The 27808-nt window shown below is 41.3% G+C and overlaps 1 protein-coding gene across 1 annotated transcript in view; it reads left to right on the top strand.

Annotated features, from left to right (window-relative positions):
- The window catches only part of LOC6575099 (protein toll), a 51480-nt gene extending 24162 nt beyond the window's left edge, over nt 1-27318 (top strand). Inside the window, exons 2-4 of the mRNA XM_002001081.4 lie at nt 6752-6863; nt 22977-24227; nt 24342-27318. Coding sequence (XP_002001117.1) covers nt 23011-24227; nt 24342-26439 — 3315 coding nt within the window. The 5' untranslated portion in view covers nt 6752-6863; nt 22977-23010 and the 3' untranslated portion in view covers nt 26440-27318. The remainder of the gene's footprint in view (nt 1-6751; nt 6864-22976; nt 24228-24341) is intronic.
- Nucleotides 27319-27808: the final 490 nt, after the last annotated feature.

The following is a 27808-nucleotide window of genomic DNA, read 5'->3' as shown; positions in this document are numbered from 1 at the left end:
AGATTGAAGCTACGGATTTGGCCATTTTTTTTTTTTTTTTTTTTTTTTTTTTTTTTTTAGTATGTGTTTCGCGATAAATTTTCATTTTGCCGGGCTGCGCTTTTTCGCCTCGCCCACCTCATGGCCAGGCATCAGGCATCAGCAGCGTGCAGCAGAAGCTACCGACACGCACGTAAATATTTTAACAGCCAGACCAGATTGAAGGGAGGCGGTGCACGGGGCGGGGCCGAGCGAAGGCGTGTCAATATATAGCCAAATGGCGCCATTACAACTACGGACTGCAGCAAAATGCAAATCAAGTTCTTTACCCTCGACTCGGGCAGCGATCCCAGCACTCAATCAATGCACAAGCCCCCATCAATTAAAGGTCATTTACATGTCAATGCAGTCAACTGCAAACCGCACAGAATGGGACCACAATATATGCACACGTAATGCCACAAACTTGACTCCTTGGTAATTGAAGCCCGTCATAGCGTCGTAGCGTCACGTCAGCCTTTCGACTTGTTCTTGAATTTCCAGCTAACGGCACTTGCATGAGTTCCCAGCCAGGCGAAGCCCAAGACTTTTCCACTTTTCCACTCTTTGGCCAAATTGCATTTGTTGTTGGCCAAAATAGTTTGCAGTTTGTAATTTTTACAGCGCTGTAATTTGTTAAGTGCCAAGGCCCGCAAATTAGTTTTTTTTTTTTTTTTTTTTTTTTTTTTTTTTTAATTTTTTTTACGGCTCTTTCAGCTCTTAGCTTTACATATTTTGTTCATTTCGGCAATTGTTTTGGGCTTAGTTTGGTTTTGTTTTTTTGCGCACTTCAAATTAAGTCATTAAAGGCACGAACAAATTATATGCAATGCAACAGAAAACATCAGCAATCTGCATAGTGAAAGTAAATAACAGTTTGAGTAGAACTAAAACCCAGAAAAGCAATCGACTAGCTGAACTGACTTTAATATAATTGCATCTGAATTGCCTTTACTTTTTACTGTGCATGTGAGAGAGAGAGAGAGAGAGAGAGAGAGAGAGAGAGACTACGAACATTTATATGTTGCCATTGAAGACGAGATTACAGACTTGGGACAGCTTGACATGGAATTTATTGAAAAATATCAATTTGCACACAATCATTAATCACTTACTCCTCTGTAAACATTTTTTTTAGATTTTATTCTTATGTTAACTTTATTAAAAACTTGGCGCCATATTTCAAAGCTATTCTAGGTGATTTTAAAGCTGAGTGAAAGAAAATGCATTTGTCTTGCTTGCTTAAAGAATCTTTAAATTCCAAGTTGCATTCGCTTTAGTTAAAGTTTCAGTTGTGCTTTAGTTATTAAGCATAAATGCAAAGCGCACAATAGCGCATTCCTTTCTCTCTCTCGCACACACACACACACAAGCGCACACAAACACAATAAGAAATAAATGAGCAAAAGAGCATTTCGCGAGTCTCGACTGCAAATTTCAGTTGCGCATTCAACTGATTTGCATATTTGTCATAGTTTGTTGTCATTGTTCTGGCCTACTGCCTGCTACACCCGCTTTCACGTCTGTTGCACCACTGCACCACTGCACCACCCACTCAATTTATGTGTTGCATTGTTTATGACAGCTTTATCGCAAGTTAATGACATGCAACTGTGATTTATGTGGCCGCTGCAAATATGCCAGACAAAATGTCGCCCAGTTGTTGTTCGAACGACGAGCAACGCCACTCGTCGTCGCTAGAGGGCGCTAATGAGCTTTGCTCTAGCCGAAACTACTTGATAACTTTTCCATTTAAAGTTTATATTAATTTGGGTAACTGTTCATTTTTTCGTTTTGTCTTTTCATTTTTTTTTTTTTTTTTTTTTTTTTTTTTGGCCAGCTGCAACTGACAATAAATTTGTTGGCTTTTTTTATGCTCTCAAACAAATTTCGCAAGCATGACAGTTGACATTTATGCAGAATTGTTTGTCATGCCGTTGTCTGCACCGCCCACTTCCAAGCACCTCCCACCCCTCAGCAGACCCCAGTCGCTCTAGCCAGCCAACGCATCTGTATTGGAGTCCTTGTTTGTTGTCCTGCCTGCCCGACCGATGCTGGCGACGTAATTTTTATAATGAGAAATTGTCGGCACATAAAATGAAGTCCACACGATGACAGCTGACAATGCGCGAGTGATGCCCCAGCCTCCTCGCGATGTCGCGCCCTGCCACGCTACGCGTCCCCCCACCACAGTTCCCAGCACAAACTGAAGCCCCGCTGCCAACAATGGCTGTTAATTTAAAGCTCTTGCAAATTTCCGCGTCAGTTGCCCGGCGCCTTGTTGTTGCTTTTGTACATAATGAGTACGCGGCGTTTGCAAGCTCTGAGATGCCCATGCCCAATAGACGCTAAGAAGGTATACAGAATGCCTAGATAGGTAATGAAATCTATTGTGCAAATGCAATAACACTTTATTCGAATATCTCTAAAATTCATTTGAAATCCTCATTTTCGGAATAATCAAATATAAACTTGAGTCATTAGATGGGATTTAATTTCATTTTGGCAAAGTTAGGGTATCACCTGGGCGTGCACCTTTCACAATTTCTCTCTCGCTTCCCGCCTCCCACTGAAGCGGTCAGGCCTGTATTTATGTGCCAACTTTGTTGATTACAAAGAGTAGCGCAAAATACAGAGCAGCAGCGGAAAGGCGAGTAAACAAAAAAGTTTGTTCTTTCTTGCCCGTTTGCCGTTCTCGTATTATGCGTCCAGCTAGCGTCTTCTCTGACATTTACTTTATTCTTTTCTTTTCTTTTTTTTTTTTCATTTTCTTTTCTTGAAGTAGGTTAAAATAAAGTAAAATCTTTCAAGGTTCGATGCGCAGAACTTTACCGCTGTACTTAAGTACATAAACAAAGGTCAAGTGAACAGTTTATGTACCTGTACTAACAACTATATGGCTATATGGGCATTATAAAAACGCGATTCTTGCGTGCCTATATTCAGGGCATACATTTCTTCTTTTTGGCTTGACGTTTTTGCCTTTTTTCCTTTTTTTGAGGTCAGTCATATATTTCAATTAAAGTTGAACATGCAAAGCAGAAAGGGAACAAACATTAACTGGCCAAAAGAATTTTTTGGCCTTAAATTAAACGGAACTGTCAAAAAAAAAAAAAATTCTGCGCCAAGTTCTTCATGTGCTGGTGGCTGTGAGCTCGGGGGCTCAGCTCATGCGTGAGCTAATGAAAAATGATTTATATGCGAGCCGCAGAAATGCCTTTGCGAGGGCTTCTTATGCGTGCGACTAACTTACTGACTTTGTGGCAAAGGCCCAATGCCGCACAAAAGGTAATTAACACGCTGCACAACTGTGGCTAACACCAACACCGACAACAACAACAACAACAGCTGGTGTAAAAGAATGCATAAAGAAGCTTTTGCTGGTTCAATGCGCCCACTGCGGCTGCCAAGCTGATTAGAAAAGAAATGCAAAACCCAAGAAAAAAGAGTGTAAAAAAAAAAAATAGTTTTTATAATGGAAAATCGAACCCGCAACAGTAGGAGCAACAACAACAACTACGGCGAGTACATTAGAGCACCCACTCCTGTTGAGTGCAGTTAGAAAGCAAAGCTCTAAAGCTGTAACAAAGCCAATTGTGTTTTGTAGTTGCTCTGGCAGCCGTACTATGAGCAATGCATAAACCAAAAGGCAGTCAAGCACAAAGCATGCACATGGAGCTAGCTGGCAGACACACACACACACACATGCACATGCCCCAAAAAACAGCTACATAGATATAGATACAAATGCAGCTATACAAAAAAATACGGCACACGTATGTAATTACAACAATTTTTTGCTGTTTATAAATATTCAAGCAGAAGTAAATAGAAGTGGCGCATAAAGAGCCAAAGAAAGAAGCTAATGTGGGTTAGGTGTGTATGGGTGGGAGTGGGGAGGGAGCGGTAGGACTAGCATGCATCCGGCAGATGCGCTTAAACATGTTACTCCCCAACATACGGCCATGCCATAGAATATAATATATAAAATGGGGTAGCCGGGAATGCTGAAATGCCACACAAAAGGCGCACAAAGCAGTCCACAAGCTGCATGAATGCAGACAGAGAACCCAAATGCATAGACGCAAATAAATTAGCAACTAAACTAAAAACAAAGCAAAGTGGCTGCAAGCGACGGTTGATGCGGTGGTGCAACGGGCGGGGCTGTTGCATTCAGCACAAGTAGGAAGTGGAAAAAAAAAGAGGAGAGAAGCCAACGACTGCAATGAAATTATAAAAAATATACAGGGCGCGTGCGGGCATAGAATACACACACTCCCGCACACACACACACACACACACATACTACTCATAAAACACACATTAAATTGTTAATAATATTGTGTGGAAGTGGAGGCGCTGGGTGTGTGAGTGGTGCAGGCAGTATATGCATCTGGTGTCTGTGGCCCGGCAACGCATTTGCACATTTCATTATTAAAGTGAAAAGATATGCAAGCGATTTTAGCACCGCACCAGAGATACTCTTGGCGCACAGGCTTGGTATAATGTTGGCTGGGCTCATTCTATTAGTCGCAAGACCTTGCGGCAGAGCATAAGATGTGGCTTTAGAAATTATGCATGCCGACTTTTATTAACATCCATCCATGGAGACTTGCAGCTAAACAGCGCTCATTATGCGGCCCCACAGTGTGTCTATAAAAATTAACATGATGCTGCCTTTGTTTTGCTCTTCTAATTTTTCATTCTTGTTTTTATTTTTTTGTTTCGCCCGCTTCTGGTTTTGGTTTCGCGCTAAAGAACCAAAATTGCCGCACAAAACACGCGGCTGTTGTTGTCGGTCTGCCACTTGAGTGATTTTCAATATGAAAATGCATGCGAAGGGAGCTGACAGAACAGACAGCACAGCGAAAGGCTGCCAGCCAGCCAGACGATTGGGGCGCGGTGCCAAGTGGGCGGGCGTCGCTGCATGCATCGCTGAATTCGAGCTGCAACATCGTGTGGCAACAAAGGCAGCAGCAATGCACTGCGGTTTACAGACCAAACAAGTGCCACACTCACACTTACACACCCACACACACAGACAGGCAATACGTGTGTGTATATATAATAACATGTCTTACTGTCCAACTGTCCATAGGCAAACTGTTATGTATGGCAGACATTATTAATTGCTGAAAATAAGCCTCTGAATGCTGGCTGGCATTTGTTCTGCTGTCGGCAGACAGCTTAAACAAAATGCATTTTTTATCCATTAAAACACTCTAATTTTGAATAAACATGCAACGTGATGTGGCAACTACATTAATGCCAGCATGAATGCCCCAGCATTGTAGTAAATGAATGTGCCGAGCAGATCTATGGATTCGAATATAAATGGTCGAGGTCTGACTCATGTTTTTTAAAAAGATTTTTCTCTTGATTTTAGTAACGAATTTCAGTTTATTTACCTTTTATGTGTATGATAAGAATAAATCTTACTACCCCATCGTATTTAAGACAACGTAGTGAAGCAGAGCCAAGCCTTCTTCTAATTGCCAGCTCTTAGCTTACGTTGCTCCTAATTTTTCAACTGGCAAGCAATTAGAGTTTTGCCTTAAATAAACACACTCCGAAGAAACAACTTTGGGTGAAGTGTGCGTAAAAAGCATGCAAAATGCTGGCCAGTCCAATTTATATGTACATAACAAAATAAACAAAAACCAAGCTGATTTTATATTTATGAATAGCCTAAAAAAATGTATGTATTTATATATATATATGTATATATTCAAATTGATGCAGCAGACGAAATTGGATTTGCAAACAAGGCACAACCAAAAAATTTACACAGCTTGACCTCTTTTCGCCTCTCAAAGAGAGTGAGTGAGTGAGAGAGAGAGAGAGAGAGAGAGAGAGAGAGAAGATGATAAATTTGTTATTTATCTGAAAGAGTTTTCTTGCATTGTTTCTGCGAGCAGCTCAAACTCTTGCGGCAAATTCGAATGCAAAAATTCAAACAGAATTACAACAAACAGCTAACGGAAATACTTTTAATTGAGTTGGTTTATTTATGCAAGAGTTTCGACAAAAAAATCGGATTGATTTGCAAAAAAATACTAGAGCATAAATACTTGTTGTTGGTGTTTCGTTCAGCTTAATTAATAAACAGATGTTAGAGGTAAAATGTTTTTCTTTTTCTCTCTCTCTCTCTCTCTTTTGTAAGCATTTCTTGATAAGCTCTTTTTTCTGCATTCCTTGTTGGCCTGTGGCTTGTCCTTCTGCTGCGCACGCACTTGACTTGCAAATGCAATTTACACATGCATTACCCTGCAAAGACCTTAATTAAATTAAACCGCACACTGGCACCGACACACACACACACACACACACACACACTTATGAATAGACATTAGGTATGCGTTAAAATTTAAGTGGCTTACATGAGCGTGTCATGTACACACACTTGAACAGAGTAGCCGGGGCGATGCCTTATTTGCCACTTTTGCATATGTATGACATAATTAGTGCTAGAATTCAACACACACACACACACACACGCACACATACAGAGACAGCAAACCACTTGTGACTCGAAAGTGGCAAAGCTCAAAAGTCGCTGAGAACAGACATTCTTTCTCCTGTCGCTCATTTGCAATGTTAATAAGAAATTGCTCATCTACATATTCTCTAGAGATACTACATATCTTTCTCATATACATACATATATTCTTTTGCCAACTTTCGTTTGTTTTTGCATATTTTTTAACATCACGTATTCTTACTCTCTTAACAGGAAATTACCTAAAAATACATTTAAAATGCGCACAAATCTTCAATAGAAGAAGCCAGGCGCAACGAGGAAATAAAGGCTTATTTTTCCGCAAACTGCGAGACAAAAAAAAAAAGTGAGTTTAAATAAATATTAATGTGCATGTATAAAATTCCACATTTAATTAATCCCTTGGGGGCAAAAAAAAAAAATTTTTTTTCAATATATATAAATTTTTTTATTTCAACATTGCCCCAGTTCTGTGGTTTGTTTGATAAATAACAAACAAACAAATTTAAAAAAACAAACAACTATAAATATAAATATTAATGTAAAAATAAATATGAACAGCTGAATTAAGATTAAAATGTATTATTATAACTATTTTTTGTGGACTGAGCATAAAAAACAACTTCATAAAATATTTTTTAAAGCTTAAATTGCACTATGGGAAAACATCCCATTTTTTTGGCATTAATTCCAAATAATGAGCTAGAGATATGAAATTTTTTGTGGATGCTCGTCAGACTTTAATTTAATTTCGGATTTTTTTGGTTTTTTCAATTTGACCCTGATTTGACCCCTATAATTTTATTCCTTGATATTTTTTGCCGTTAGTATGAATTTGACAGTTCTTTTCATATTTTCATATTGTTGAACTAAAATTAGTCACATTCTTCTTCTAATTCAATATCAAACGCAATATCCTCGTCTTCTGTCCATTCCTCACTTGAATCACCTTCATGATTTTTCAAAATAAACATCGGTTTTGTTATTAAATCTACTGCATTTTCTTGCATGAGATCTTCTGTCATTCTTGTATATTTTTTTTCTGGCTTCAGATGCGTTCTCTCCAAGCACTCCGACAGGAACTATGCATTTATTCATTATTTGGTATCCGTGTACCAATACTTTGTGTACTGTCGGTGACATTGGGTACCAATCATATAATTTCATGTAAAGCTCGAAAGTGTGGAAGATATTGCAATTAATATTATATAAAAATTCTTTATAATTTCATAATCAATTTTTAAAATATCTGAAAACAGTTTAGTATTAGAAAAAACTCTCCTAGCAGTATTGCCATCATTGGTACTACCACTGCCGTTCTGTTTTGGCTTACTTACATTAAGACCTAATTCTGACCACAAGTTTTCTTGAATCTATCTAACATTCTATTGCATTTCAACAAACATTTTTTTATATAGTGAATAAATTCCTCGACTTCTTTTTGGATAATTTTTTCAAGATCTTCGTTCACATTGTTGTTAAAAGATTCGGCAATAAACGATATTACAGCGTCGTTTTGGCGGTTGTTGCATCTCCAAATTTCCAGCAGCACTGAGCGTCTAAACTCAAGCGCAACTACAACATGTCAATTTTCGGGAAAAGGGGCAAAAACGGGCAAAAGTTATTAATGGGTCCTTATAGTATATGGTTTAGTTAATTACCCTCAGCTAAAACTGCCGAGGCCTAGCGAGGACTGTTAAAGTTATACTCCACAGAACACAAACATATTTGTTAGGATTAAGCTAAAAATACACATGAACAACACATTGCACAGTTACACAAAAACACAGAAGTATACAAAATCACTACGGACACTTATTATATATACCTTTATTAACTTTTTGCATATTAAGTTTTAATTTATGCGATTAACAAATAAATTTTATACAGCTAAAAAGTTGCGATCTATTTGGCGCGCTTTTTCACATTGCAATGCAGCGCTGAATCAGCTGACTTTGTAAAATTATCAAATAATAGGGGTAGTCCCCAAAAATTTAACAAAAATATTTTGATTCTATCTAATGAATTTAGAATTGGAAAAAAATATTTGTTTAGCGGTTTGAGACAACAAAAAAATTGTATTAATGCCAAAATATCGTACTTTTTTCCCATAGTGAATTGTGGGCAATAAAGTTAGATTTCGTTGCTAGAAAACGGCAGGAAACAAGGAATATTATTTACAAATTTCAATTTCATTCATTTTAATTGCCATAAAAGAGTTTCTCATCTGACTTATATGAAATAAGTATAGAGTATGATAGAATTGTGAATATCATGAGGCAATGAATACCCCAAAGAGCGCATAACTTTTATCACTCACTGTCACGCACGCACGCATATATGTATAAACATATAAATACACATATGTATATATATATATATATTTTTACTATCCAAGCGCGCTGTATATAAAAAGGACTACATAGTGTGCGTGTATCTGTTTGTTTGTTTGTTTGTGTGTATACTGTTGCAAGTAAAAATGCAGCAGCAAAAATAATTCTTTCCCTTTGCTGCAGCACTGAGATAAACTTGCACAACAATTTATATACTTTGGCATGGTACACACACACACACACACACACAGACACGCCAAAACAAGCATGCGAATACTTTTAGGCGTAACTGTGTGTGTGTGTGTGCAACAACAAACAATAAACAGAAATTAAAAACACTCAAGTGCTAGACAAATTATGCGTCAAGTGCGATCCTGCGGCTCAAAGAGCTGAAGAATTTAATTAAATTTGCGAAAAGCCTGCAAAAGCACGAGCGCTGCAACAAGGGAAATGTGTGTCGACTAGTAGATACCCTGTTTTGAAAATATAATGTCTCTCAGAAATATCTCAACCTATTTAATCACGTATAGAAACTGAATTTATTACAATTTTCTATAGAGTATCCATGGCATATCAAAACTCAACAAACTGATGTAAACATTTGAAATTTAAAAGCAATTCCAGCGATTGCTGGCTGTATGTTGGTATGTGGGTATGTATGTGGGTAATATATATGTGTCTGAGTGTGTATGTGTGCTAGAGTGTTGGCTATTGTTCGGCAAAGGAGTCTCACTTAATTGAATTTCACAGCAAATGAATAAAAAACTGAGAAAAAAAATCGGTTTCGATTTTAGTTCTACACCAAATTGAATTTTACATTCACTTTGTCAGGGAATTAATCGATGGAATTTCAACAATTATTGTATTTCATTTGATTCTAGACACATTTATTGCATAAATAATTACATTGCGCCAGTTATGCACAATGAAACGTGCATTTAAATGCGTTCGCCACATTGGTTTTTACACACTGAAACATGAATAGATATTGACATGGTATATTAACCAGCTTCGATGGCGCGATAAATGCAGTAATTTAATTGATGGCCGGTGCTGGTGGGTCGGGCCGTGCCCATGTGAAATTATGCAAAAATTAAAAACAAGCAACTGCAATTGAAATTAAAAATTAACAAAATATTTGCCATTAAATATGCGAGCGCACAGACACAAGCACAGATAGAATTAACACCCGTGCACTGGGACAGCAGCTTCAGCGACTCATTAAATTTACATTTGCATACGAAATAGTTTCAACACGCAACGGCGAGCCGCACTGACAACGACCACGCCCGCGACCACGCCCAGTGGGTGGGCGGAGCAACTAATTAATGCAACTGTTGTTGGCAACAGGAGCAATAGCCAGAATCCTGCAACTGAAATACTTAGCCCATGTAAATTATGTTTATGTGTGTGTGTGTGGGTGTGGGTGTGTGTGTGTGTGTGGCATTTTATTATACAATTTTGAAAATTATATGCGTTTCGCTGGAACATATACACATATTACATATTTTTGTTGGCTGTCAAATATGTAGCGCCAGCAGAAGGCAGCGAGGCGTGCAACTGCCGCTTGGCTTCCAACATTTTGTGGCAACCAATTAGGGCAAATTGTGTGCTATATAAATATATGTATGCCTGTAAGTATGTGTGTGCAATTATGACGCCATTGCAATTTTGCGTTTGTTTGCTTTCGTTTCTTTTATTTTGTTATACTCATTGTCGAAAATGAAATGAGTATATTGGTTTTGTGGAATACCCGTCTTGATTGCTATTGAAGCTTGAGATTTGGAGTCGTATGTATCGTCGAAATAATAAATGGTTTTCTGGATCCATTTACTAGGAGCGTGGCAAATTCAATCTTACTTTATAGTGATGTATAGAAATTCATAGACATATATCCTAAATATCTTTTACTTGAATTGGCAACCTAAAGAAAATCACTGGATGGGTATTTTTCAGTTGGTAATGCCCGACTGCAAAATTCTTACTTGATTTTATTTAAAATTCCGGGTACAAATATTAAAATGTAATTAAAAGGCCATCGCCTACTGGCTGTGGCTGCAAGCCGCGTGGTGGTGCGTAACTGTATTATATTATGAAGCAGCAGCATAGCCAAATAATATTTGAAACTCAAAAATTCGTTGTGCCACTCGCACTCTTTCGTGCTATCATAGAGAATTGTATATATTTTGCATAATTATGGCTGCAATGTGTAAGCTTACAAATTGTTGTTCACAAAGTTTTCCACTCGTCAATTGGAAATTTGTGTTGCTGCTGCTGTTGCTGTTGCTGTTCGCTGTTCGGTGTTCAATGTTTGGTTGTCAAGCGCTGCGCGTAAAGTGCACTTTACGAATTTTCGCATTTTTATGGGAGCATTTCAGCATTTCATTTGAGCCCGAGGGCTATATAACAGTTGCTTGCACCCGGGGCGTTGCCGCCAAGGTTATAACTTCTTTTTATTTACATTCTTTTATTTGTACTTTGATTTAATGGCTATAAAAAATAAGGCGGAAAAGCGTGGCAAATAAATAAAATTTAAAAAAAAAAAAAAATAAGAAATACCGAAACGAAATCACAACGCACGCTGTGAATTTCAATACGCACCACAGTGCGTATACACAATGTCACTGGCAGTGCCATTTTAAATTTCATTATTATTTTCTTCGTTTTTATGGGCTGTGTGTGTTGGCTGGTTTTCTTCTTCTTTTTTTTACATTTTTTTGACTGACTGTGGAAGTTGGCCGCTTAAATTATTTGCAATTGAAGCAGGGCCGATGCAGCGGCCCAAAAAAGTATGCACAGATTTTTGATTTATAGTGTCTGTGTGCGTGTGTGTGTGTGTGCACGTTTGCCTGTGCGTATGTGTCATCCATTTATGGCATGCTATACAGTATAAATACATAAATTGAAATGAAGTGCCAGCCACTTTTGTGCACATTCCAGAGATTTTAATCTTTATTTATCGCCTCTGCGTCCATGCGGCGATATGTGAAGCAGCAGCGCCATCAATGATAAATTTTAATGTCTATATAAATGCGCAACACACATTTCAGCACATACATATATATTTTGAATATGAAAATATGTGTATACTTGTGTATGTATATGGCCAGGCAATATTAATGCGTTACCAATGCACAGAAATTTAAACAATTATTGATTAAGCTTAAAAAAAAATGCTTGGCCACAGTTTCATATGCAGTTTTTTTGGTGTTGATAAAAAAGCTTGACTATTAGGGCTTATTTTAACTTTAATCTCCATTGATTTTACCGTTCCTCGACTGACACGCCGACATTCGGCAAGCGATTCGATGCGCTCGATGGTGTTAGTGGAATATAAATAGCCGGAAGCGGCTGCTATTTACATGTACTTGGTGGTGTGTATATGTGTGTGTGGGTGTTTGTGTTTGTCTGTGTGTGTGCGTGTGTGTGTCAGACCAACGCTTACACATCCGCCGCAGGGCGCAATCAGCGCAAATATGCACATTTGATCCAAGGCATCTCATAAATATTCCATAATATTGGCATTTAAATTATTACATGGCCTAGCTTAGCATTTGAAATCGACTACAACATACCCTGGCTCAAGGTAGAACCGTCTTGAGATAACTGACAAGTGTAATATATATACAATTACAATTAGCCAATCAGAAAGTCTCTTTCAAATTAGGTAGCATCATTGCTAAGTAAGTCTAAATTGCAGGGTATAGCAATGCCTGGAAAGTGTTTTGCCTATCATTTATTTCCACTTTTATTGCACCTCACGTTAAGTGCTTTTGTCTTATTGGTTTTTATTTTTGAAATGAATGAATGCTTAATTATTTAAAGCATTTCATTAATTCAAGCTTAAAAAAATAAAAACAATCCCAGCTGAGGCGAGGCAATTAATTTGGAGCTATTGGCTTTGCCCAATAGCCCAAAATGTGCCAAATGGCCTGAAAAAGAAAAAAACAAAACTGTTGCTTGACTCAAATCAGCTAGAAACTCTTGGCCGATTGACGCACTTAGCCAAGCTGCGACTAGCCAGCAAATCGTGTGCATTTATAAATAACAAGCGCAACAAAATGCGCACAATTAGCGCTATAATTGGGACCGGGAGACTTTCAGGGAAGATGCGCTGCAGTTAGCCAAAGCCATTTATGGTCCCAATGCTGGGCAGAGAACGCAAAACTTTAAACGTGACTCACATTTCAAAATAAATAAGAGCCCGGCTTAAACACAAACAGCCTTATATATCTGCTTAGATATGTATGTATGTATGTACAGCACGAAACAATAAGCCTGGAGCTGTGGACCCGCGAATTAAACAGCATGCAACTCGTGCAATAAAACAAAGCGCAAATTATGAGGGCCGGACAATGGACAATAGCAGACAAAAGAGACAAACGGAACGAGTATGAGCACTGTGTGGACTACACATGGCTACAGGTAGGCGACTATTAGATGCCCTGCACGATTGTGTAATATATACATATATATATATAGAATACATATACAAGAGGCAAAGACAGCTTGTATCTACCTAAAGATGACAACAAATTTATAAAAAAGTTGTTATGCTTTGCAAACAGTTTGCTCTAGCTGATTGCTTATACTGCATGTTTACAGGGTATTCAGGAAAGTAAACAGCACTGTGGAAAGCATGCAAGCGCGCCAAGAACGCGCTCTGGCAGCTGAATGCGCAATGCGCAGCCGAGTTCTGTGGCCACGACAAAATTAAGTAGTTGTAGAACCAGTCCCTGAAGACTGCAGACAGCGAACGCTACACCCAAAGGCGGCGTTCGCAAAGTCCTCGTCGTTGTCATCGTCTTGCTGCTGCTGCTGGCATTCGTAATTGAAGAGTACGCGTAGTGCGTTGCGTTGCGGTGCGTTGCGGTGCGTTGCGGTGCTGGAGTCCCCTGGCAATCAGGCCAAGTTGGAGTCGGCCACACTTCTTGGCAGGTTGGCATTATGCTGTATTATTTACAATACGCCCAGAAGAGCCACTGCCTTCGGCGTGGCTCCACTTGCATAATAAACTACACGAGGCAATGGGCGACATTTTCATTTGGCCAAGGGAGCACTGGACAGTCGGACGTATCCACTCGGCTGGTCTATTATTTTATATCTATTTCTATTTTGCTGCCAGCTTCGAGCTGTTTATTTATGTGAATGACTCTGCTCGTTTGTGTGCGTGAGCGAGCATGCGTGAGTGAGTGTTGTATATGAATGTGTGTGCGTGGGGCAGTTACACAAAAATTTACGAGCGCTAAGCAGCTTAGCAGCACAGGAGCGAGAGAGTTGATAAGAGGAAGCGCACTTCAACTGGGAGTGGCTCGATTAAAGTGGCCAGTGACTGACCAGCCAGCGCTTAAGGAAATGCCAAGCTGGGGAAGGCGAGTTGCTGGACTTGGCTTGAATTGCATTGCTCTTTGGTGGAAACTATGAATACTGAACACTGAGCAGTCGCTGCCAGATATAGATAATAATAAACAATTCAAGGAATCATCGATAATCCAATTATATGCTGTTTCAGAGTAAATGAAACTCAAATTATTGATACAATTCACAATTGTCCCATTATACGATTTCGAGGCAGTCTGTAACTAATCAATCAATACGATTAAGACGAGTGCGATTAAGTTTGCCGAAAAGTTCTGAACTGTAGCTCAGATTTACTCTAATCAGAAGATGCTGTGAGCGTATGCTTGCCGAAAGTTGGCCAAAACAAAAAGTTTTGTGGCCAACAGTTTGCGCTGCACTTGGGTGCCGAATGGTTTGTCGGTACCTTAAAAGTGGAAATCAATTTTCGTTAAATGTTGGCGCTGCCGCTAAAACTAAACAAGCCAAACGACAGCCGGCAGGCAGCTTGAGCAGTGCGTGAACAGGAAGCGTCAAGGACGAGGTGTAAGAGGTGAGGGGACAGTTGCGTGGTTAGGGCGACCGCAGAGTATCCATTTGAGTGACTTTGCTTCGAGCTGAGAACTGAGTAAATAAGAAGACAGCGACGTGGCCGGAGCCTTGGTCAGAGTTAACCGCGTTGCGGACAACAATAGTAACAACAACAGAAGCAATAGCCACAACAACAAAAACAACAACAACAAGGGCAAAAACAAGTAAGAAGGCTCCAGTCGAGACTGCTCGACTGGGAGATACCCTGAACCCTCCAAGCTGATATTCTAATCATTCTGCACTTCTTTTATGCACACATATATACACATGCACTTATAAGCACGCGCTCTGCTAACTGCGCAGTAAGCAGCGGCTGCGCTTGGGCTGCGCTGCAATGTGGGCAATATTATGAGAATTTATTAGTTGAATAATTTCTCTTGGAGTAAGAGTATCTTTATGAAACTTTCAGAATGTGTTCATATAGTTGAAATGTGTGTACATTCCAAAGCACAAGTCTCTAGTACTTGAAATGCGTTTTTTACAAATTGGGGGCGAAGGGGGCGTGGTATCCAAAATCTGTAAAATGCAAAATCTTTGTGTCTATTAACTCTATATACAACGCAAATTTGAAGTCTCCTGGCTGAAAAGTGTTAAAATTAGGCTGAAAAAACAATGTCGATTTTTCGATAAAAAAGTTATCGGACAAGTTATCGAAAAAATAAAGCAAACTCGTACTGCCTATGGTATACACGAGTATGCATGCCAAATTTCAGCTCTCTAGCTCTTATAACTTCTGAGATCCTTTTGCTCATACGGACGGACGGACAGACGGACAGGGCTATATCGACTCAGCTCGTCGTCCTGATCAAGAATATATATACTTTATGGGGTCTGCGATGATTCCTTCTGCCTGTTACATACTTTTCACAAAACCATTATACCCTGATTTCCCATTTTCAATGGGTTCAGGGTATAATAATAATAATAAAATCGTCAACTGGCGGCACAACAATGGACGCCCATTAAACCTGAATGCGTCACGCACACGGAACGCAAGTGTGGAGCCTGCGCCGGGCACTTTGTTCCTGCAGGCAGCTGTTGGCTCTTGGCTCTTGGGCTACGTTGAAAGTTCAGGCTCAACAAGTTCTTTCATTTGTCTTGGGCACGAGCGCATTATGCAACAAGTAAGAAGGCTCCAGTCGAGACTGCTCGACTAGGAGATACCCTGAACCCTCCAAGCTGATATTCTAATCGTTCTGGACTTCTTTTATGCACACATACATAAACATGCACTTATAAGCACGCGCTCTGCTAACTGCGCAGTAAGCAGCGACTGCGCTTGGGCTGCGCTGCAATGTGGGCAATATTATGAGAATTTATTAGTTGAATAATTTCTCTTGGAGTAAGAGTATCTTTATGAAACTTTCAGAATGTGTTCATATAGTTGAAATGTGTGTACATTCCAAAGCACAAGTCTCTAGTACTTGAAATGCGTTTTTTACAAATTGGGGGCGAATGGAGCGTGGTATCCAAAATCTGTAAATAGCAAAATCTTTGTATCCATTAACTTTATATACAACGCAAATTTGAAGTCTCCAGGTCTAAAAGTGTTCAAATTAGGCTGAAAAAACAAAGTCGATTTTTTGATTATTCTCGATAAAAAAGTTATCGGATGAGTTATCGAAAAAATAAAGCAAACTCGTACTGCCTATGGTATACACGAGTATGCATGCCAAATTTCAGCTCTCTAGCTCTTATATCTTCTGAGATCCTTTTGCTCATACGGACGGACGGACGGACGGACGGAGGGACGGACGGACGGACGGACGGACAGACGGACAGGGCTATATCGACTCAGCTCGTCGTGCTGATCAAGAATATATATACTTTATGGGGTCTGCGATGATTCCTTCTGCCTGTTACATACTTTTCACAAAACCATTATACCCTGATTTCCCATTTTCAATGGGTTCAGGGTATAAAAACTTGGCGCAAACTTATAGACGACAACATGATTAACAGACAAATGACATTACAAAGCCGTTCACTTGCTGACTCCTTGCGCTCACTTCTATGCATATACATATATAAATGTGTATATACATATATATATATATATATATATATATATATATATATATATATTTGTGCCTTTGTACAAACCTAGTGCAAAAACAAAGCCAGCGAATCTCCGCCGTTTTTTTCCTTTTTCTTTTTCTTTGGCAAAGACAATGCGCTGGCTTTCAAGCGGCCCTACGTTGCAAAGCATTCGCAAATCGAGTCTTAACCCCATTTTTCTTGCATCTGCTTAGCCTGCAAGCTGCATGCAACTTAAACTTTTGCTGCTGTCTTTGACGCTCAGCGCTAGTTTTTCTTTCACTCCTCCAGCACGCTCTCTCCCCCCCTCTCTCTCTCCCACTCTCTTTGTCATTGTGGGGGGTGGAGGGGCATGTTTGTGTGTGTGCAGCTGGTTAAAGTAATGAACGTCTATCTCATGGCTTTGTCGCTGGCTCTTTGAAGTTTTGCTCTGGCTTTGCACAGCTCATTAGACGTCTGGTAAGCACAATAGTGCAGCTACCTCATTAGCAACTAGCGCAGCTCATATAATTATAGGCATTGCATACATAATCAAATCCCCATGATATATATTGATTATAATAACATTTGAATGATTCATTTATATATGCCTGATATATCTATTCAATTAATGAGAATAGTGCACAATTTAAGTTTAATTTTTTTTTATCATTCCATTGCTCATTAAGGCTGATTATTTAAGAAAAATTATTGCAAAAATTCCATATGGGAATTATATGGAAGGCATAGAGCTCCACTTTTCACTCTCACTCTCTGTCTCTCTCATTCTCTTGGCACCACTCGGCAATTATCACTTTATCTCTCTCTCTCTTTCTCTCTCTCTCTCTCTCTCTCTCTCTCTCTATCTATCTTCCCCCCTCTCTTAAGAAGCTATTCCACATGAATGCTTCGCCCAACCGCAACAGACTTAAGTGCATATTGCAGTAGAGGCGTTATAGCGTAATCAGCTGAAGCAGCAGCAGGAGCACTCAACGGCGCTTAGACCAATACGATAATATTCGATATTAGCATTTGCTTCAATATGAGTGTATGGGAATTTGAGCATTGAATATAGACGATATAAGCTAAAGGCTTCATATACATGGAAGTATTTGTGTAAGATTAATGTATATTTCTTTGCCTGGCAATTTTTGATTTAGTAAACAAATAGCTAAAAATTAAATGATAAGAATTTATGGTTCTCTTCATGGATTTCCTATTCCATCTAATCATGTTGATGCATAATAAATTCAAGGCTTATCACTATCACAGAACATTTTAGTAAGTTTGGAGAATAGTTTAAAAAGTCGTATATAATAAAATTACTTAAGATATACGTTTTATATTTGACAAATTGAATTTTACACCTAGCTCTCAACCTCACATTCCAGCCATGCCTGCAAAGTTTTTAGTGTTTTACTTAACAGCTAGCATTTAAAACCTTCAGACTTATAGACTTATTCAGTTGTTTGTTTGTTATTGTATGTGTGTGTGTGTGTGTGTGTGTGTGTATGTGTATAAAACGCCCTTTGCAATATAAGCTCCAACATGTGTGTGTCCCTTTCTTTGAGTCCCGCCTGCTGCCAGCTAGGCGAATCAATCGTTCGAATATTTGCCAATATCGAAAGTTGCATCAACGCGTGCAACCCAAACGCAATAAGCAACACGGCTATTTGCTCAGCGCTTCAGCAAGCTATTGGAAAATGTACGTACGAGTACTTATGCTTTTGAAACGTTCAACCACCACGCCGCCATCCCTCAACCACTGAGCAACCTCGTCCACTGAGCATCTGTATGTGTGTATGTGTGCATATATGGGTGTATATGTAAACATGTCCCAGCTGCCAGTTTGGCACTTCTGTATACACAGTTTTGGGCATGTGTTTGCTGGAGAAACGTTGTAAACCACGTTGGGCACCATAAACATTGGCTCACAACTTCCGAAAGTTTCCAAGTATTGAAATCTTTTGGCTAGGCACACACCCGCACACCCACACACACACCCACACACACACACATACACACATGTACATCACTGAAACTTTGACTATGCCAACTACTACTATAAGATACGAAACCACAACTGAACAACGTGCAGTTGGCCAGCAACTGGAAACTTGCCACCAAAAAGGGAAACGGGAATCGGATGCGGGTGAGCGTCACATATACATGTGTGTATATGGGTATGTGTGTGCTAACTTGTAAAAGTGTTTTATAGGTTTTGCTGTTCGAAATTTTTTAATAAGAAATTATTAAACAAGTTGTAGTTGATATTGTTTCTTACCATATTCAGGCAGCATGACGACGGTCTGTGTGTGTGTGTGTGTATTTATGTCCGTTTGTGTGTGGGCGTGGCAACAACTCACCAAGCAGCTGCACAGTTGCTGCGTTGTGCTCGCCAACAATTGCGGTAATTAGTCAAGTTGATTGATGAATGCGTTTGCGTCAGGCGCCTCACAATTTCTGTAGCATACTTATTCGGGCAAAGAGGAAGCAGCATAGTGAGACAGGACGATGGTAGCGATGGGGGGGGGAACAGTGGGTGCAGAACATGACAAGAAATTGGAAAATTGGAAAATTCAGTGAAGCGCGCGAGCGCACAGAAATGGAAATGTCAACGTCATTAAAAGGCGAAGGCATTAAAACACTTTGCCTTAATCCAACTGTCAGGCATTATGAAATTCAAGCATTAAATCGCATGCCCGAAATTGTTTCTCCTATACCCTGTAGTCATTAAAACTCTAAGAAAATACAATGTAAGAGCAAAAGCAAAGCAAAGATTTGGTTTATATAGCCGATAAAGAATGTCGTAATAGAGCATAGTATTCGCATCATTAAATGGGAACAAGAGAGACAGGTTAATAAAATTTGTGTCCATTTCACTTTCTATGGTATGTGGTAGTCGAGCAGAGACAAGGCCAACACTTTCTCACTTATTGTTCTTGTTGATAATTTCGCTTGCAGTAATAAAGCGCACCGCAGGCATGCGAAAGCCAATTTTCCAAAGCGCGCTGCGGGCGGCGTGACTATTTAATAGCAGCCACACACACACACACACACATACACAGAGAGAAAGACTTAGACACACACACGCCCGCATATATAGCCACATACATTGAAGCGCTTTGTTGAGCGTCGGCAATAAAAATCCAAGTCTGTAGAAGGCCTGGCATCACCTGGCACGACACCTTGCCCCGCCACGCCTCAATTCTGCTACACTCAACTCAACTCTGACTCTGACTGGCTCTGTCCCAACGAGCTCCACTCCATCCCCCCCTTATCATGCGCTGCGGTTGTAATTTAGTGTGCCTAATGAATTTAGTACCGTTACATACCGGAAAAGAGCACGTGAGTGCAAAAATGCGCACTCTAGCTGGAATCTCAACATGGGAAAATGTGTGAGAGTATGAGTATGAGTGTGTGTGTGTGTGTGTGTGTGTGTGTGAGTATGTAGGCGTGTGGCTGTTTGTAGAAATGTGTGAGAAATCTGCGCGTTGGCAAAACTTCGTTAACCTTTATTAACGGCTCGAACTGCGAATGGGGTAGCGGCAGGGGGCTGCAGGGGAAACGTCTAATTAAAACTGACAAATGTGAGCAGAAGGAAGAAAACAACCCATCCGCCCATATGACTTTATAATTCTCTGTAGGTGTGTGTGTGTGTGTGTGTGTCTTGTGTGTGTGGTAGAACGTTTAAAATTAACAATTATTTTTAATTGCCAGCCAGGATCAAATGAGGTGCCGATGGGGTAGGCTACCGTTGCAGACTGTAAACGAGGCCAACTTAATTGGCAGCCTGAAAGTCGGCTTTCATTTTCTATACATAGTAGGAGAGACACCTGCACACACACTCACCCACACACACTCAGAAATTGCTTAGCTCAGGCGCCATTAAATATTATATTGTTGTTGTTGTTGGCGTTCCGCTTTTAGAAAACTTATTTGAGCTGGCTCACCTAGCTGCCAATCGGCTGAGCATTCTCAGAAAACTTGTCAACAAGATTTTCGCCAAGATTAGATTGCAGCAAAACAAACGCTAAAGCCCATCAATGCAAAGCAGCAGGCCGCTCGGGACATTGTTAGCTGTATCTTTACACGGGCAGCATGGCGTAAAAGTTAAAAGTAATTTTCCTAAGTGAATATAAATGTTTAAGATCTTGGCAACAATAACCGAAAAACCAACTGGCCGCGCGGTGTGGCCAGCATTGCCTGTTTAGATAAGCCAGACTTAATTTAAAAGCCAAAACAGGGCCAACTTTGCTGGCTAGGTGGTAGATGGTGGGCGGTGGTAGGTGAGCTGTAGCAGAAGATGCTATTTAGACTCAGTTAAGTTGGCCGCCAGCGGGCAGAAAGTGCTTAAAGTTTTATGCGAAATTGAAGTTGGCTACACAAATAGTGGGGAACAAAAGCCGCTTATCTAGCTCCTGGCATAAATACGTATCTATCTATGTACATCCGCATAATCTGCGACCCAGGCGAATGCTGAAATCAGGTGCTGAGATTTAAATGGATTGTGGCAGACGACGCTTGGCCATTGCAATCGGTCGAACACAATGCACACGAATCGTGTTAACGCTTCTGTCTCACGGCTTAGCCGCATTGTAGAGAAGTCGCACCGCCGGCCGATAAATAGTGGCTAAGACCAACCTCATCCGATTAACACTGTTAAGCCAGCACGACCAGCAATAGTACTTGGGCGAATAAATAATTGGCTAAAAGCATTAAAAGTGCTCAGCTTACAAAAAAAAAAACCAAATGGGAATAAATAAATAGATAAATAAATAAAATCATTAGCTTAAGTGATAAGAGGTTTTGCATGGACTTTGAAATTTAACTGTTGTTGAAAATATTCAATTTAATTTACGAAAATCGAAAAGCGTTGAAAATGCAGCTGCAAACGGAAAACTCAATAACTGTAATTACAATTATTTACACTGCCAGAGGCGCCTGGGAAAATTTCATCATTGTTGTAGGCTAATTAAAAGCAAATGGCCGGTAAATTGATCGCCTGAGGATGGGGACTGGGATGGGGACTGGGATGGGGAAGGGGACAGACTGCCTGCAAAAAGTCAACAGCAAAATGAGAATTCAATTACAGGGCGCATAATTTAATTGGCTTATCAAAATTTCATTCAAAGGCAGCTGTCAGAGGCAACGAAATTATGCCATCAGCCCCGAAAGCGTCGGCTGGAAATCCTGGAAATGCAGCTAACTGCGAGCTGCTCAAAAGGGCCGGCACAAAGTTTTAATTGAATTCCATTTCAAAAATCTGACTAATGGGCACAATTTAATTGTCAGCTGGGCCGAGTCTTTCGGATGCCTCAAATTCGTTTCGAGCTTTAACGACACTCGACTGCATGACAAATTCATTAAGCGCACAAAGCCCGTAAAGTGCACGTCGCCCCTACAATTTCGGATCCGAAAGAAATAAAAAGCGGCAAATTTTACAACATTTCATTTACCTGACCGTAATTACGGCCACAGAGTTGCCAAGCTGGGCTCGTGGCACCCGTGCAGGGAATGCTGATATTCATCCCACCTTCCACAGGATGCAAGGCTTTTGGCAACCTGCTCTGTGCGACATATAATGCAACAGTGTATCTGACGAGGTCGAGCAGGGGAGGGGAGCCATAAAGGATGAATAGAGCTTCCACTGCTGGCCACCCCAGCATCGTATGAATCTCTTTGACCGCCACATTGAATCCCTCCTTTGTGAAGGACAAAAGCAATATTCCTTTGTATATTCATTTTTCCTGCCAGCTGTCGCTGTATTTGTCACTTACAACTGACGCACCTGTCTTCCTATCGATCAGAATCCGCACTTAAATTAAGGTTATACTCTCGTCACACACGGGAACTGCGTAAAATTGGTTCACCGTTGCTTTCTATATAATGTTGATAGCATTACAATTTCTTTTTCAACACAAAAATATGTTGAGGCAAAGAATAAACCGTTGCATGGAAACACATTGTCGATAGAAAAGAAATAAATCAGAGCTTTACGTGTAGGCAATCAAATGGGCTTACACCAAGAATATTCAAAAGAAAATGAATAGAAAGGAAAAAAAATAAGGCCATAAAATTAAATTCGATTTGTTTTATTTAATAAAAAAAATATATAGTAGAATATAAATAATAATAAATAAAATGTCTATAATAGAAAATATTTGGATTTTTCATTTTAGCGTGCAAAGGACTAGACACACAAATACAAACAGAATGCGAGCCGTAAGCGCAGCAGCGCCGCCGTTGCTGCTGGTGGTGTTCCTTCAGGCGCTCAACTGGCAGCTGGGCGTGGCCGTGTTTGGGCGCGATGATTGCCGAGATCTGACCATATCGTCGTGCGAGTGCGCACCATCCTTGTCGGAGTATGAACTCAACTGTCCCGGCAACAGCTACAATCCCAAATTTAAGATAACCATCCGTCCCGGCTACACGGTCCAGATCGAATGCAATCTGACGGATGCCTCGGAGTACAAGCAGATGCCGCGGCTGAACATCGGCAGCATCGATATGGTGCAGATCAGGCGCTGCCCGCTGCCCTATCACACGCCCATAGCGGGCATCATGGATCACCTGGGCATCAACAATACCAAAGTGCTGATCTTTGAGGGCAACGACTTGGGCATGAATGTAACCCGCAAGCACCTGGATCGTCTGCAGAATCTGCAGCGACTGCGCTTCGCCGCGCGCCGCTTGCCCTACATTCCCGAGGACTTGCTGCGTGATATGCACCATCTGAGCTGGCTGGACATGCGCGCCGCCAACCTGGGTGAGCTGCCAGCAAAGCTGCTGGCCAACATGGAGAACTTGCAGTTCCTCGAGCTGGGCAGCAACAATCTGCGGCAGCTGCCGCGCGGTCTCTTCCACAATCTGCACAAGCTGTTGCACCTGAACCTGTGGAGCAATCAGCTGCACAATCTCAGCAAGCACGACTTTGAGGGAGCCGTCTCTGTGAGGGATGTGGATCTGCATAACAATGGCATTGTTGAGCTGCGACCGGATGTCTTTGAGCTGCTCACCAATGTGACCGAGATCAATTTGAATGGCAACAACTTCCGCTCGCTGCCCGCGGGCCTCTTCGAGCACAACAAGCAGCTGGAGCAGGTGAAGCTGCAGAACAATCGTGTGCCGCTGCCCACGCTCCCGGCCCGCCTCTTTGCTGATCTGCCCAGGCTGCGCACCCTGTATCTGCGCTGTGAACTGGAATCCCTCCCAGAAGATCTCATTGAGAACTCGAAGAACATCACAGACATTTCCCTGATGGACAATCATCTGAGCACGCTGCCCGCCAAGCTGCTGGAGCATCAGGTGAATCTGGTGACACTGGATCTGCACAAGAATCGCTTGAGCCACCTGCCCGACGGCATCTTCAGCCACTTGTCCAAGTTGGAGAACTTGAATCTGGCCGAAAATCGACTCACTGAAATCTCCAGGTAAACTAAAGTACTTGAATTGTCTTTATGAATCCTCCAGAGTGAGGTTTACTCTCGCTGCTCTTGGTGAAATTCAGTTCTCATTGCCTCTCTTTCGCTCTCTCGCCCTTACAGTAAGCTCTTCAGCAAGCTGGTGAATCTGAAAACCCTCCGCATGAACGATAATCAACTTGTGAGCATACAGCCGCAGGCTTTCGCTTCGAACGTGCTGCTGCGTCAACTGAACATGGCCAACAATCGCATCAATTTCCATGAGTATATGTCGGTGCGCGGAGTGGACGCGGAACTGAGTTCACCATTCGCACATCTTAGGAATCTAACGACCCTCAATCTGCGCAACAATTCGCTCATGGTCATATTTAGCGACTGGAAGTATGCGATGCGCGAGCTGCAGGAGATCGACTTGAGCTATAACAACTTCACCTGGCTGGACTACTCCGATCTGGACTTTGTGTCCGCTTTCGATCTGACCATCAATATGACGCACAATAAAATAATCACCGTGCACTTCTACAGGCAGGCAGACTTTCCGCCCATCGACCAGGGACAGCGGCTGGTGCATGGGGTGAAGTCGGTGCGCGTGGATCTCAACGATAATCCGCTCGTCTGTGACTGCACACTCCTGCGCTTCCTGCAGGTGGTGCGCGGCGACATTCAGCCGGACTATGCAAAGAACTTGGTCACATTCACCGACCGATTGAACTGCCAGGCGCCAAGCGCCTTGGCCGATCGTCCCATGCGCTCCGTGCATCCACGTGAACTGGTCTGCAAATTCGACCTCGCGGAGGATCCGGCCGAGAGACGCTGCCCTCGCGGCTGCGATTGCCTGGTGCGCACCTTCGACGCGACGCTAATCATCAACTGCTCCAATGGCGAGCTGACCAAAGTACCCAAGCTGCCACGCCTGCCCCAGAATCTGCGCGAGATGGAGCTGTATGTGGAAAACAACACCTTGCTCAAGCTGCCGAGCAACACATCGCCCGGGTACGAGAATGTGACCAGCTTGCATGTGGCAGGCAATAACCTCACCCAGTTGGAGCTTAACCAGTTGCCCAGAAAACTGAAGTACTTGGATGTGCGTCGCAATCAGCTGCAGGTGCTCAACTCAACGCTGCTTGGCTATCTGAACAGCACGATGGACAACATGACGCTGCGTCTGTCCCAGAATCCGTGGGTGTGCAACTGCGAGGCCAGGGAACTGTTGCTCTTCACGCAAAAGAAATACGAACGCATCCCAGACTACACGGAGATGTACTGCGTCGATGCGGAGATGCCCACGCCCCTCATGGAGCTGAACATCAATGATATCTGCCCACGGCCCAGGAGTCTGTTCATTGCGGTGATTGTGGTCATCTCGCTGGCTGGTTTTCTGATTGGCATCACCGCTGCGCTGTACTACAAGTACCAGCAGGAGATCAAGATCTGGCTGTACGCTCACAATCTGTGCATGTGGTTCGTAACCGAAGAGGAACTGGACAAGGACAAGAAATTCGATGCGTTCATTTCGTATTCGCACAAGGATCAAAGCTTCGTGGAGAAGCATCTGGTGCCGCAACTGGAGCACGGTCCACAAAAGTTTACGCTCTGCGTGCACGTACGCGACTGGCTGGTGGGTGGCTTCATACCCGAGAATATTGTGCGCTCCGTCGCAGACTCCCGTCGTACCATCATCGTGCTCAGCCCGAATTTCATCAAGTCCGACTGGGCGCGCATGGAGTTCCGGGCGGCCCATCGAGCGGCGCTGAACGAGGGACGCTCCCGTGTGATTGTGATCATCTACTCGGACATTGGCGACATTGAGCAGCTGGACGATGAAATGAAGGCGTATCTGAGAATGAACACCTACCTGAAGTGGGGCGATCCATGGTTCTGGGATAAGCTGCGCTACGCCCTGCCGCATCGTGCACCCATTGGCAATGCGGGCAACGGCGCCCTGATCAAGTCGGCGCTCAAAGGCTCCACAGATGATAAGCTCGAGCTGATTAAGCCATCGCCCGTGACGCCACCCCTGACTACGCCGCCCGGCGACACGACCAAAAATCCGCTGGTCGCACAGCTGAATGGCGGCACCCCCCACACAGCCATCATGATTGCCAATGGCAAGAATGGCCTGACGAATTTGTATGCGCCGAACGGTAAGGCACACCATGGCAACGGCCACATCAATGGCGCCTTCATCATCAACACAAATGCCAAGCAGAGCGACGTATAGAAATGGCGCAATGTGGAGCCCGACGAGGAGGAGCTCCTGTTTCACTGAGGCATTCAATCCTTACGCTATGACCAATTCCGATTCCGATCAGCTGAATGTATAAATGACAAAACCAAATGCCTAGACAACAGCATTCTTGTAGCCAACTGAAATTGCACTCAAATTGATTTCTCTGGGCATGTGTATGTCTGTGTGTGCGTGTGTGCATGTGCGCGTGTGTGTGGGTGTGTGTTTGCATCTGTGTCTGTGTTTTGGTCTAGTTAAATTCTGTAGAGTAATTTTACAAAAACGAAAAAACAAAAGAGAAAATATTGCATCCGCTGCTGGTAAATCCAATGCACAAAATTGGTGAAAATTTTCAATTTTCAATACTTCCTGTGGCCTTTGTTGACATAAACAAAAAAGAAATGGAAAAATTTCGCAAAAATGAAAAGAGGGAAAACAAAATTACATTTTGGATAGTTGGAAAAGCGTAAGCTATTCGAGAGCTTATCATTCTGTTTAGAGTTATGTAAGTGTAAGTTAAACTCACTAAGATCCAATTATTTTGTACATTATATAGCTATGATATTGTAAATGTTATGCCTAAGTTGAGCGCATGTAAAAGTTGCAGAGAACTCGCAATCGAAATAATTTAATTTTTATTTTGCTGATTAAGGCAATTATTTTGTTTGCACGAATCTCAAGTTTTACTTAATATTTGATCAAACTGAGCTTTAGTTCCCTGTACAATCTGAATAATTTGTAATAAGCTATCGATTAATGCACATACATACATACATATGACGTATCCAAATAGTAGCATATAAACTATGCCGTGTACTGAATGTAATTTAAAAAAAAAAAAACACAAAGATTAGCCAAAAACTAAATACAAATCAAAATACCACAACAACAACAACAAACTCATAATATATATACAAATATATATATATATATATATTTCCATTGTCCCACTTTGGCTGCTTACATATCTAACTGAGTTGTTCATTGAAAGCACACAAAAGCAAATTAAGATTGTACATAAAACATATGGAAAAGTTTTTATTTTCCACGAAAACTCTCACTCAAAATATATATATAAATACGTATAAAAATATATTCATTATTCATTACGCTATTTACTCACAAATGCCCTTCATACACGGCATATCAAACATTTAGATTATACATACATCGTACATCACCATATACAAATTTCTTCATTTTTCCGCATTTCAATGACATAATTAGTAAGGAGTTCATAAAACGCATTAATCGTATGTTAAATATATTGTAATTAGAATTAATGAAAAATAACATATAAATAAGTAGCTATGTCATGTCTCTGTATTGCCTAAGGTACCTACAAATTTAATGCAGACAAACT

The sequence above is a fragment of the Drosophila mojavensis genome, unplaced genomic scaffold (genome assembly GCF_018153725.1).
Source record: "Drosophila mojavensis isolate 15081-1352.22 unplaced genomic scaffold, ASM1815372v1 contig_231, whole genome shotgun sequence".
In the NCBI taxonomy this organism is placed as follows: domain Eukaryota; kingdom Metazoa; phylum Arthropoda; class Insecta; order Diptera; family Drosophilidae; genus Drosophila; species Drosophila mojavensis.
The sequence above is the reverse complement of the archived record's forward strand: the minus strand, read 5'-3'. Positions and strand labels throughout refer to the sequence as shown.